At 43.2% G+C, this 12,410-nt stretch overlaps 1 protein-coding gene across 4 annotated transcripts in view; it reads right to left on the bottom strand.

The window, feature by feature from the left end:
* The window catches only part of LOC141981353 (uncharacterized), a 51,591-nt gene that overhangs the window by 16,844 nt on the left and 22,337 nt on the right, over positions 1-12,410 (bottom strand). For all 4 annotated transcript variants that reach the window (XM_074943037.1, XM_074943034.1, XM_074943036.1 and 1 more), the window contains one exon: positions 1,030-1,144. In XM_074943037.1, the coding sequence (XP_074799138.1) occupies positions 1,030-1,144 (115 nt within the window). The remainder of the gene's footprint in view (positions 1-1,029; positions 1,145-12,410) is intronic.

Genomic DNA, 12,410 nt, shown 5'->3' with positions numbered 1-12,410 from the left:
TTGGGGGGGTCATGAGGTTATTACATGGGGGGTCGTGAGCTGTCAGCCCCCACCCTAAACCCCACTTTGCCTCTAGCATTTATAATGGCGTTAAATATATTAAAAAGTGTTTTTAATTTATAAGGGGGGTTGCACTCAGAGGCTTGCTGTGTGTACAAAAGTTTGAGAACCACTGCTATAGACTGTGTTAAATAATAATTTAACCAGCACCAGCGTTACTTTTTAAAAAAAACATAGTTACTATTAAGACTGTAATGAACTATTTCTCTTATGCATGGAATGAACTCTCAAACTGCCACTCTTCTTATTAAAATCCCTCCTAAAAATCCTCTTTCATATTACCTAAAAGAAGAGAGCAAACTTCATCAGACTGGCCAAGGAGGTATATGGAACCAGCAAGATATGCATGTGCCAAAACCAAGTAACCATGAGATTCTATTCCTTATCCTTCACCCCTTTCTCCAAAGGGCTTGTCAGCAGTGAGAACATGTACCCATTGCAGACAACACATGTCCGCAAATGGCTGAACTTAGCTGGTGCTCAACACGTTTAACTGGAAGTAGTTAAAATCTCCAGTTACTAAATAAAAGTAATCAGCATGATGAAATGGAAATAGCTGCTGCTTTTAACTGTGGTCTCTAAAAATGGTGCTAATCGTGGGTTAATTGTCTGTATCTGTGGTTACAACATTTTCCACACCAGCTCAACTGCACCTGTTACCAGCAACACATCGATCTCCTGGTATAGCCAAGGCAATATTGTTTGTTATGCTCACTAGCTATCATGTGTTTGATTAGATGCCTTGCCTTTTTCCTTCTGTACACATCTAGCACAATTTTGGTTTCTGTGAAAGCTTTTTCTATGACAGACTACTTTCAAATATTCCAAAATAACCCTCTGGTATTTCCACTTCATCCTGTTTTATTTAACATACTCATTCATATACATAATTTGTCCGGGATAGGTATGTATTTTTCTCTAGGATGAGCTATTGGATAAGTACCACACATGGGAATCATCCTTTACTACCTGATAGAGTTTGCAGATGTTTATGCATGGCTTGATTTCCTGCATCAAAAAACTTGGTGCTGTTCTCTTTCTTTCCAAGTTCCAGCTGAGCAGTATTTATTTCTGACTGTAATTCCTACAAATAGGAATAATTAAGAATAAGAATTTTTATGTGCTCCTGTTTGACGATAACATAAATTTACTAATCTTGAGGGTGCTGAAAGGGTTCCGTATTTATACTAGGAAAAATAGGCAAGGGTTAAAAACTGAGAAACAAAGCAAGGAAAAAGGCCCTAGGCTGTGCAAAATAGGTAAGTATTAGATAAATAATTACAATTAAAGACTCCACTCTTATTGGATCCATTCTTTACTCCCACGCTCACAAAGAATTCTAGTGCAGGAGCAGGCAAATTTTTTGGCCTGAGGGCCACATCGGGTTTCCGAAATTGTATGGAGGGCTGGTTAGGGGAGGCTGTGCCAAACAACCAGGCGTGGCCCTCCCCGCTCACCCCCCCTGGGGCTCCTGCCCCATTCACCCCTGACTGCCTCCTGCAGACCATCCAACCCCTCCTCTCCTTCCTGACTGCCCCCCGGGGCCCCTGCTCCCATTCAACCCCCCCATTTCCCACCTTCTGACCACCTCGACCCCTATCCACACCCTGGCCCCAACCACCACCCCGAACTCCCCTGCCTTCTATCCAACCCCCCACTTGCCCTCTTACGCGCTGTCTAGAGCACCGGTGGCTGACAGTGCTTCAGCCGTACTGCCCAGAGCACCAGGACAGGCAGCCACGCCACCTGGCTGGAGTCGGCCACACCACAGCGCAGCACAGAGCACCGGGTCAGGCCGGGCTCTGCAGCTGCGCTGCCCCCGGCAAGAGCTCGCAGCCCTGACGCCCAGAGCATTGCGCCGGCGGTGCAGTGAGCTGAGGCTGCGGGGGAGGGGGAACAGCAAGGGAGGGGTCGGGGGTGAGTCTCCTGGGCTGGGAGCTCAGAGGCCAGGCAGGAGGGTCCATCTGACCCCCGTAGTTTGCCCACCTCTGCTGTAATGGGATTCCCAAATACAAAGTGTACCAGCCACCTGTGAGCAGGCATGGCCGCTACAGGTTTGGCAATACTCTTGCTTCCCAGGAAATGTTCACTTAATGCTGGCCTTCAAGTAGGATTTCTTCAGACTTATGTGGATACTTCCGTTATAATTAAGTTCTTATTCTGTGCACACCCCTCAAGGTGCCTGTTGTATCTGAGGGAAGCTTGTGTATCCCCTGCTATTGGGTTTATTATACTCTACAGTATAAAAAACAGGGTCCCATTTAATTGCCCACAAACTCAACAAAACTGAAGCTAACAAGAAACTTAAATCACTTAACCGCACACAGTCAGCAGCTGGCCACAATACCAATCAGCCTTCCTGTTTTGTAATGAAAACAAGTCTGTACAAATGCCAACTTTCTTTCAGGAAAATATAGAAATACCTATGCTATATATGTAGCTGTATGCATTCATATACCTACTAATCTCTTGTCAAATCACTGATGTCACTTTTGCCTGTAAAATGCTTCATAAAGAAAAATCCACCCGTGCACATAAGGAAGTCCTTCAGTAAGTTTCTTCCAGAAGCTGGGATAGACCGTAACAGCGAGATCCTCCAGTGATGGTGATTTCATTGCACCAGTCCATTATATTGTTAAAATTTGAAAAGAGTATCTGGTGCCTTTCATGGTGCACAACCTCTGCAAACTGAAGTTGCAGTCATTAGGGCCTCAGTCCCACAAAGGACCCATGGCTTCACTGGGACAATTCAGGGGCATTAGGGCCTGTCTGTGTGGCTCCCTTTGCTGGAGTGGAGATTGAAACTGATGGTCACTGGGATGCTTTGTTCAATTTTCTCCAGGAACTTGAACTTAGTGTCAGATAATACCGCTTTGCGATTGGTAGGGAAAACAGAAGACAATGGTTATTGCTCCTTGGTTTTCATACAGTAAATCTGTAAGTGTAATTTGTCTTTCTTTTGGATTTGGTGGTAAACAGATGAATGTCTAATGACAAGACAAAAGGCGAAGCTATTGATGAGCCAGTGCATATTTTAAATGGTTTACAGCTTGGATTGTGTGGAACAGAAGGACATATAACACAGACTTTAACTTAAGCATTTTAGTTCTGTCCTCAGCTGCACTTGAAAAGCAATGGAATTGCATGGGGGTAACGGAGGCCAGAACTTGGTTTTGTAGATAAATTCCCACTTGTCACTGTAAGGAAATGGGGGTCAAAACAAGCCCTCTGTAAATGCTCATATTAAACCATTAAAATCTTTTTGCACTCTTGTTTAAGGGCCCGCTGCCCTGAATCCTGATCCTTTTCTCTCTCATTAGCTTCAGTGGGAGTTGGAGTCCGCATAGGTTGCCAGCACCTTGTAGGATCAAATTCTAAGTGGAATGTAGAAGGTGGGGGGGGGGGAGAGATGAATGGCAGTGGGAGGCTTCTGCAACCATTAGCCTCTATTGAAAATTGTATTTCTCACTAATAGCCAACAAACTAAATGGGAAAAATCTGTGTGGCATTTGTAAGATTTTTTTCTCTTCTGGTTAGACCCAGAAAGGTATCACAGCTGGTTACGCAGAAATACCCAAATCATATTTTTTTTTATACGTAGCCGGAAGCATGAAACATTCCTTTAATATGATCTTCAAGTTGAACTGTTCTTCACGCAGCGGTAGCAAGTTGCTTAGGGCAGGTCTACGTTTGAAAAGCTGCAGCCGTGCGGTTGCACCCGTGCAGCTGTGCCACCGCAGTGCTTCAGTGAAGACACTACTATGCCAATGGGAGAGCTTCTCCTGTCGGAGTAGTAATCCACCTCCTCAAGAGGCAGTAGCTATGTTGACAGGAAAAGCCCTCGCGTCAACACAGTGTTGTCTACACCAGGAATTAGGTTGGTATAACAAGTTGCTGCAGGGTGTGAATTTTTCACACTCCTGAATGATGTAGTTATACTAATATAAGTTTGTAGTGTAGACCTGGTCTTAGAATCATCCAGCACCCAGGCCTTCCCCTCTAAGTATGTTAAGTGACAAATCTTTGATTCCAAGGGTTTAATTATCTACCATGTCTTTTACTCTCTAGTAGTGAAAAACCAAGAATTGTTAAAGACTTGTTCGCAGTTACTGATATAATCAGAACCTACTCAGTATGCGGCTGTTGACCTTCTCACGCCTTGTGACATACTAAATTATAGCCCAATGGAAAAATTACATGGGAAAGAATGAATGATGCACATGTAAATTGCTTCACTTCTTGTTTCATGTGAGCAAGCAGATTCCTTTACCTAGAAAATCCTTCTGACAAGTAAATGAACCTCAAGGTACTTTGCGGCCTGGCACAGTTTTACTCCCTTTGTTTTTTCTCATACTTTATTTATGAGCTGCCAAGCTCTTGCAAGGGAAAAACAGTGGCTTTTTCTCTTAATATTAATACCGTATTCGTTATTGGAGAAAATCGGTTTGATTAAGCTAATTGGGGTACTCAGCAACTTCTAGTTATGGTACTACAAAATGCAGTATAAACTTAAATATCACTGTCTCCCTTTTCCTGTTCAGGTTATAAAGAAGCATGTTTATCAATAAAGACAAAGGTCAACAGTGTTACTAAATTCAGACTGGGCCTCTAGCCTGCAAATACTTATGCAGATGCAGTCCTATTGATTAATCCATGCATAAAGTTCAGCACGTGAAGCAAAAGTGTGCTTTTCATAGGGGAAAGGATGGATGATGTCAGTGCAACCGTGCTCTAAGAGCTCATGATAATGACAGTTCAAGTTTCAGTTCCAGTTTTTGTTGTAGTTAAATTAAGTATGGTAAGTTAAATCTACTGCACCGATGTGTTTAGAGTACTTGTGTCAGCTGGTATTTCCTGCTGAATATCCTGCCCCAACCTCAAACAAAAAAGTCAATGTTCATGAAATGAAACCGATGCATTTCAAAATAGGAGGTTTAAAGGATTTTTGAAGCACTGTACTTTTTAATGAAACTTGTGATGTATCATTTTAACAAAATGAAGAGATAACAGGAGTGTGGGTCTTTGCCCCTCTGGACGCAGTCCGTAAGGCTCAGCTCCACAAAAGGCCTTTGGCATTGCAGTGCTGAGTGTGGTGGAGCTAACTTTTAGGTTCCTAGAAAATCACAAGAATAGATTGCAATCCACAAAGCCTGATTAGGCACCTCAGCTCCCCATGCAGTGAATGGGGTCCTTAGAATGAGATCAATAACAGCTAGCACACGGGGCGGGGAACTGCTCAAGTTAGCCAAAAGACGATGGGGATGAATTAATCTTTTGTGGGCCCCAGCGCCTGGATCATGGCCCTGCCCCCTGCTCCACCTGTGCCTTGCCCCAAGACCCTTCCCCCGAGGCTCCACCCTGAGGCCAGGCTCCCACTCAGCCTCTTCTCCCACCCCATCCTCACCCCGGCACAGCCTGCTACTCACACAGGAGGGAGGGGGTGAAGAGCAAGCAGGGGCCAAGCAATGGGCAGGGTCTCGGAGGGAAGAGGTGCCATTGTAAATCTGGTACTGAAGGGAGACACTGGCCACAGGGATATGTGCTAAGCTTGCCCCCTCTCTTAGACAGTGGCCCAAGTCCAGGGCCACACAGAGTTTTGTAGGGTCCCCCACCCTTCCCCCCCAAAAAACCCCAAGCGTGCAAAAACACTGAGGGGAGGCCCTGGGGAGGGGTGGAAGGGTTTGAGAGCAAGCCTGCCCTGCAGAGGCAACTCCTGCTCCAGCTGTTATAATGCCACTCAGGTTTGGCCCAGCCACCCCTTCATCAGGGGGTGGGAGGGTGGCTGGGCCAAACTTGAGTGGCACTACAACCCTGTACATCAGGTCGCAATGCCACTCACTTTGGGGCCTCTCTCAAACGTGGAGCTTAGGGAAAACTGCATTTTTGCCTGCCCTCTTCCCTGCCCTTCCCAGGTGACCCTAAGTCCAGGCTGCAGGGAGGCACCTCTCTCTGCTAGTGACCCATGAATGGAAACCCACTGCCTGGAGTTAGGTGCCTTAGACACCTAAGCAGTTTCTTGCGGGAATTAGTTCAGCATCTGCCTCACACCACAGAAAATAGCAGTGGTGGTGGCAGCTAAACCTACCATTTTATCACTCTCAGCCCAGGGATTAGCGTACTCATCTGGGATGTGGGAGACCCAAGTTTGATTCCCCACTCTCTGCCAGAGGAGGAAGAAAGGACTTTAACAGGGGTATCCCTCTAGGAAAGAGGTGGAAATTGCCTGTAATGTGGGAGACCTGATTCAAGTGCCTTAACCACTAGGCTGCAAGTGACAAGGTAGGCAGTGTCCCTATCTCTTCCTCAGGTGGCCATTTTGAATGACACCTGATCTAGTAAACAGCCTCTGAGCGTTCCTACTGGACTGGGCCCTGCACACAAGTTAGGTGGCTGAAGCCTGTCTTCCCCGGTGTGTGAAAAGCTCTGGGGCTTAACTGAGGAGCTAGGTACTTAGAAAGAGGTAGCAACCCAGGGAACTGTTAGGCCTGGTGTACACTACAGCGTTAGGTCAAAGCAAGGCAGCTTATGTCAACCTAACTATGTAAGTGTCTACACTAAAATTTTGCTCCCACCAACATAACTGCCCCACTCCATTGACTTAATAACTCCTCCTCCACGTGAGGCATAGAGTCAATGTTAGTTAGGTCAACGTAGTGTCAGTGTAGACACTTTGTTGCTTACATCGACTGTTACTGGCTTTCAGAAGCCATCCCACAATGTCCCATGCTGACAGTACAATCGGTACAAGCGCTGCCCGTGAGGACACGCACCACTGACACAAAGAGCAAAGTGTAGACACTCATAGACGATTACTGTAATTACTGTGGCGGCTGTATGCTGATGTAAGTTAGGTCGACTACATTTTGTAGTGTAGACATGCACTTAGACTGAAAACTTAGGCACAGAGTGAGTTGAGGCACCTACAGGGTTTGGTGGGAGTTTTGTGGATGGCAGCAGAGCCAAAACTAGGCCTTAGTTACTTAAGCCTGAGACTTAGGTGCCTAAATACCTTGGTGGATCCCGGCCCAAGTGCCCACAGTAGGGAATCCATAAATTTGGCCAATCTGCACCTTTGATCTCTCTACCGCAGTTTTCTCAAATGTAGAATAGGCATAATACATACATTGACAGCTGTCTTGAGATTTAATTAATGTTTGTAAAGTGCTTTGAGACCCTGCAAAGGAAGGCTTTGTACATGGACCAAGTAGTATAATAAAAACTGCTACTGTAAAGAGGTTAAATGATGCAGTGTGGTGGTGCCTGAAGTGATCCAAATCCTCGGGTGGGTTACAAGTGAAACAGTAATAGTCTCCTGCTAGGTCCTCATTTATATCATAAATTCGTGTTCACCACACAGTTCGGCACAATTGGCAGAAATGATGGAGCAAGATGCAGGTCTGGAATATAGGAGTATAAGACAAGGTTAGAAGTCAGGAGCTCCTCAGTTCTAACCAGGTCTCTGGCATGGGCTCACTGTATGGCCTTCAGAAAGTCACTTAATCTCTCGTCATCTGTAAAGTGGGGCTAGTTATGCTTACAATAATCTATCTCTCTGGGTGGTTGTTGTGAAGATTAACTAGCGTCTGCTAGCTCTCTGTGAAGGTAATGTGTAGCACTAGCAAATAAGGAGCAGAGATGATGTCGTAGTCCTGCATGGGAAAGTTGGAACAGTGCCTACCTGCACTATGCCTGGCTCAAATCAATTCTTTTCCATTTTTCACTTTCATGATATTCATTCACACATTTTAAAACCAGAAACAAAACAAAAGGCCCTCCTTGTTTTGAAAACAAATCCCAAAAAGTCTCTAACACTTTGGCATCAAGTCCCTTATTTGTTTACTTTAGTGGTGGTTCCATGTTCTACTTCTCTCCATTCTTTTCCTAAGACCTCTAAATTGCCTTTTCTGTTTTTTTCAGACTCAATATTATTTTTCACAGTACTTTTCAGTCTGAGAAAAATCTCATACCATTGCAACTTGTTGTTTCTATAGGTAATTACAACTACATCAATACTGTATTGGAAGCTATTCTAATCTGTCAGGATCTTTTTTCTAAATAGGCTTAAGTGAACATTGAAAGAGCCATCCGTGACATGTTTATGGAAGTTTCTTATTAAATATGGATTTTCCTACCTTCATGTAGTCTGATTATTTTTATAAGAGGCTGAAAGAGAGATTCTGCCATTGAAAGTTATGGACAGTTCTTGTCAATGTCAGCATCAGCAGTTTACTTTAAATTCGTACACTGTTCCCTGTTTATTTTCATGCTCTCTTCATCTAATTTCCAGGGAAGATGAGCTGCATGCAAGTATGAAGTTGATGTTTCAGACTAAAAAGCAAACTAACTGATGCTGTTTCTCAAAGACAAAAGACAAGTTGATGCCTCTAGCCAGGTGTCATCAATGCTGATGGGCCATCACCTATCAAGGGGCCATTTTTTGTCAAGGAAAACGGGGAGGAACAAACAGATTGGCATCTTAGCAAACAACAGCATAAAACCTTTCCCCCACCAGCCTCCATGTCTCCTTGCTCTCAGCTGGAAAAAACTTTATCTAGGGGTCACTCTCAGGAAAATGCATTTCAAAGGGTGATTTAACCATAAAAGTGAGGGGCAAAACCACCACAAGTTCTCTCTCCCTATCCATCTCTCTTTTTCCAGCTAAGATGACACACCCAAAAAAAAAAGAAAAAAAAAAGAAAAGAAAAAAGCAGCATATAGACTTTGGGAACAGATCCTGGCCTGAGGGTTTGGTTAGCAATGTACTGAAAATATGTGGTAAGGGACTTCACATTGAACCAAGTCTAGTTTGTTAAGTTTAGAAAGTGTTTTATCTTTATTTTTCTTGTAACCATTTCTGAGTTTAATGCTTCATTACTTGTACTCTATTAAAATCTATATCTTTATTGTTAAATCACTCTGGCTTAACCAGGAGATCTTCACTGATCTAAAACTCAAAAAAGGGTCCTACAAAAAGTGGAAACCAGGTCAAATGACAAAGGATGAATATAAACAAAACGCTTCAAGTGTGCAGGGACAAAATGAGATCAAACTAGCTAGAGACATAAAAGGTAACAAGAAAACATTCTACAAATACATTAAAAGCAAGAATGGAAAATCTGTCTTATGAAAGGAGACTCAAAAAACTTGGCTTATTTAGCCTAACCAAAAGAAGGTTGAGGGGAGATATGATTGTTCTCTATAAATATGTCAGAGGGATAAATACCAGGGAGGGAGAGGAATTATTTAAGCTCAGGACTAATGTGGACACAAGAACAAATGGATATAAACTGGCCATCAGGAAGTTTAGGCTTGAAATTAGACAAAGATTTCTAACTATCAGAGGAGTGAAGCTCTGGAACAGCCTTCCAAGGGAAGCAGTGGGGGCAAAAGACATATCTGGCTTCAAGACTAAGCTCGATACGTTTACGGAGGGGATGGTATGATGGGATAGCCTAATTTTGGCAATTAATTGATCTTTGACTATTAGTGGTAAATTTGCCAAATGGTCTGTGATGGGATGTTAGATGGGGTAGGATCTGAGTTACTACAGATAATTCTTTCCTGGGTGTCTGGCTGGTGAGTCTTGCCCACATGCTCAGGGTTTAGCTGATTGCCATATTTGGGGTTGGGAAGGAATTTCCTTCAGGGCAGACTGGCAAAGGCCCTGAGGGTTCTTCGCCTTCCTCTACAGCGTGGGACACGGGTCACTTGCTGGAAGATTCTCTGCACCTTGAAGTCTTTAAACCATGATTTGAGGACTTCAATAGCTCAGTCATAGATTAGGGGTTTCTTACAGAAGTGGGTGGGTAAGATTCTGTGGCCTGCGTTGTGCAGGAGGTCAGACTAGATGATCATAATGGTCCCTTCTGACCTTAAAGTCTATGATTCTATGAAGAGGAAGACCAAGGACAGGTAGGTCCATTACTCGATGAGGGGAGAAAAACAATAACAGAAAATGTGGAAATGACTTTTTTTTGTTTCAGTTTTCACCAAAAAGGTTAGTAGCGATTAGACATCTTACAGAGTGAATGCCAGTGAAAATGAGGTAGGATCAGACCCTAAAATAGGGAAAGAAGAAGTTAAAAATTACTTAGACAAGTTAGAGGTCTTCAAGTCAGCAGGGCCTGATGAATACATCCTAGAATACTCGTGGAGCTGACTGAGGAGATATCTGAGCCATTAGCGATTATCTTTGAAAAGTCATGGAAGATGGGAGAGTGTGATTTTGCACGCCATATTTTTATAAAAATATGTTTATAAGTGTGAATATGATGTAACTGAAATATGCTTTATGCAAAAGGTCTCTTGTAAGGTATCATTACAAAGCTTATAATCTGAGTGTGGTCATCCTATTTGTCTGAATGTATCATTCTTGTATCTGAAACTAGGAATATGAAATATGACTCTGAGGTCCTATTGTAATTATGCAAAGTGTAGGCCATTAATGGTGGTTTGGAATCTTGATGGCCCCCATTAACCAGGACAAATGGTTGTAAATGGCTCTGTTTACTTGTAAGATTTCCTGTATACGTGTGTGCCAGCAAGTGGGTAATGAAGTCTCAGAGGACATGTGATCATGTCACCTGAACTGGAATCCATTTTTAACCTGGTGCTTTTCCATTTAGAAGGAAGGGTGGGAACCCAGAGAGAGACAAAGGATTCCCGCCTTGTGCCAAAGCTATTAAAGGGAGTGGAACAGAACAAAGGGGGCTGCAGTCATGAGAAATCCCCTAGTTACCACATGAGCTGGAACTAACAAGAACTGAAACGGGGAAAGGATTGGGCCCAGACTAAGAAGGAGTCTCATCTGTGAAAGAAGCTTATTGGAACATCTCTGAGGATGAGATTTACCTGTATTCAGTTTCTTAATGTATTAGGCTTAGACTTGCATGTTTTTGCTTTATTTTACTTGGTGACTTACTTTGTTCTGTCTGTTATTATTTGAAACCACTTAAATCCTACTTTTTATACTTAATAAAATCACTTTTGTTTATAATTAACCCAGAGTAAGTGATTAATACCTGAGGGAGCAAACAGCTGCTCATATCTCTCTATCAGTGTTATAGGTTCAGCTTATGAGTTCTATCAGCTTATGAGTTTACCCTGTATAAACTTTATACAGAGTAAAATGGATTTATTTGGGGTTTGGATCCCATTGGGAGCTGGGTGTCTGGGTGCTGGAGACAGGAATACCTGCTGAGTGGTTTTCAGTTAAAGCCTGCAGCTTTGGGGACATGGTTCAAACCCTGGGTCTGTGTTGCAGCAGGCTTGCGTGTCTGGCTCAACAAGACAGGGTTCTGGAGTCCCAAGCTGGCAGGGAAAACTGGCTCAGAGGTAGTTTCAGCACAGCTGGTGACAGTCCCAAGGGGGTCTCTGTGACCGAACCCATCACAGAGAGATTCCAGAGAACTGGATTAGGGAAAATATAGTACCCATCTGTAAAAAGGGGTAAAAGGACAACCTGGGGAATTACAGACCAGTCAGCTTAATTTCAGTGCCTGGAAAGATAATGGAGCAAATAATTAAGCAATCAATTTCCAAACACCTAGAAGATAATAAAGTGATAAGTAGCAGTCAGAATGGATTCGTCAAGAACAAATCATGTCAAACCAACCTAATACTTTCTTTGACAGGGTAACAAGCCTTGTGGATAGTGGGAAAGCAATAGATGTGGTATATCTTGACTTTAGGAAGGCTTTTGATACTATCTCATGTGATCTTCTCATAAACAAACTAGGGAAATACAATCTAGATGGAGCTACTATAAAGTGGGTGCAAAACTGGTTGGAAAACTGTTCCCAGAGAGTAGTTATCAGTGGTTCACAATCAAGCTGGAAGGGTATATTGAGTGACATACTGCAGAGATCAGTTCTAGGTCCGGTTCTGTTCAGTATCTTCATCAATGATTTAGATAATGGCATAGAGAGTACACTTACAAAATTTGTGGCTGATATCAAGCTAGGAAGGTTTACAAATGCTTTGGAGGATAGTATTTAAATTCAAAAAGATCTGGATGACTGGAGAAATGATCTGAAGTAAATAGTAAATGAAGTAAATGAAATTCAATAAGGACAAATGCAAAGTACTCCACTTAGGAAGGAACAATCAGTTGCACACGTACAAAATGGAAAACGTCTGCCTAGGAAGGAGTACTGTGGAAAGGGGTCTGGGGGTCAGAGTGGATCACAAGCTAAATATGAGTCAAAACACTGTCGCAAAAAAAGCGAACATCATTCTGGGATGTATCTTGTAAGCAAGACATGAGAAGTAATTCTTCCACTCTACTCTGCACTGATCAGGCCTCAGTTGGAATATTGTGTCCAGTTCTGGGTGCCACATTTCAGGAAAGA

Source organism: Natator depressus, chromosome 2, assembly GCF_965152275.1.
Source record: "Natator depressus isolate rNatDep1 chromosome 2, rNatDep2.hap1, whole genome shotgun sequence".
In the NCBI taxonomy this organism is placed as follows: Eukaryota; Metazoa; Chordata; order Testudines; family Cheloniidae; genus Natator; species Natator depressus.
This window is presented reverse-complemented; position numbering and strand designations above follow the sequence as displayed.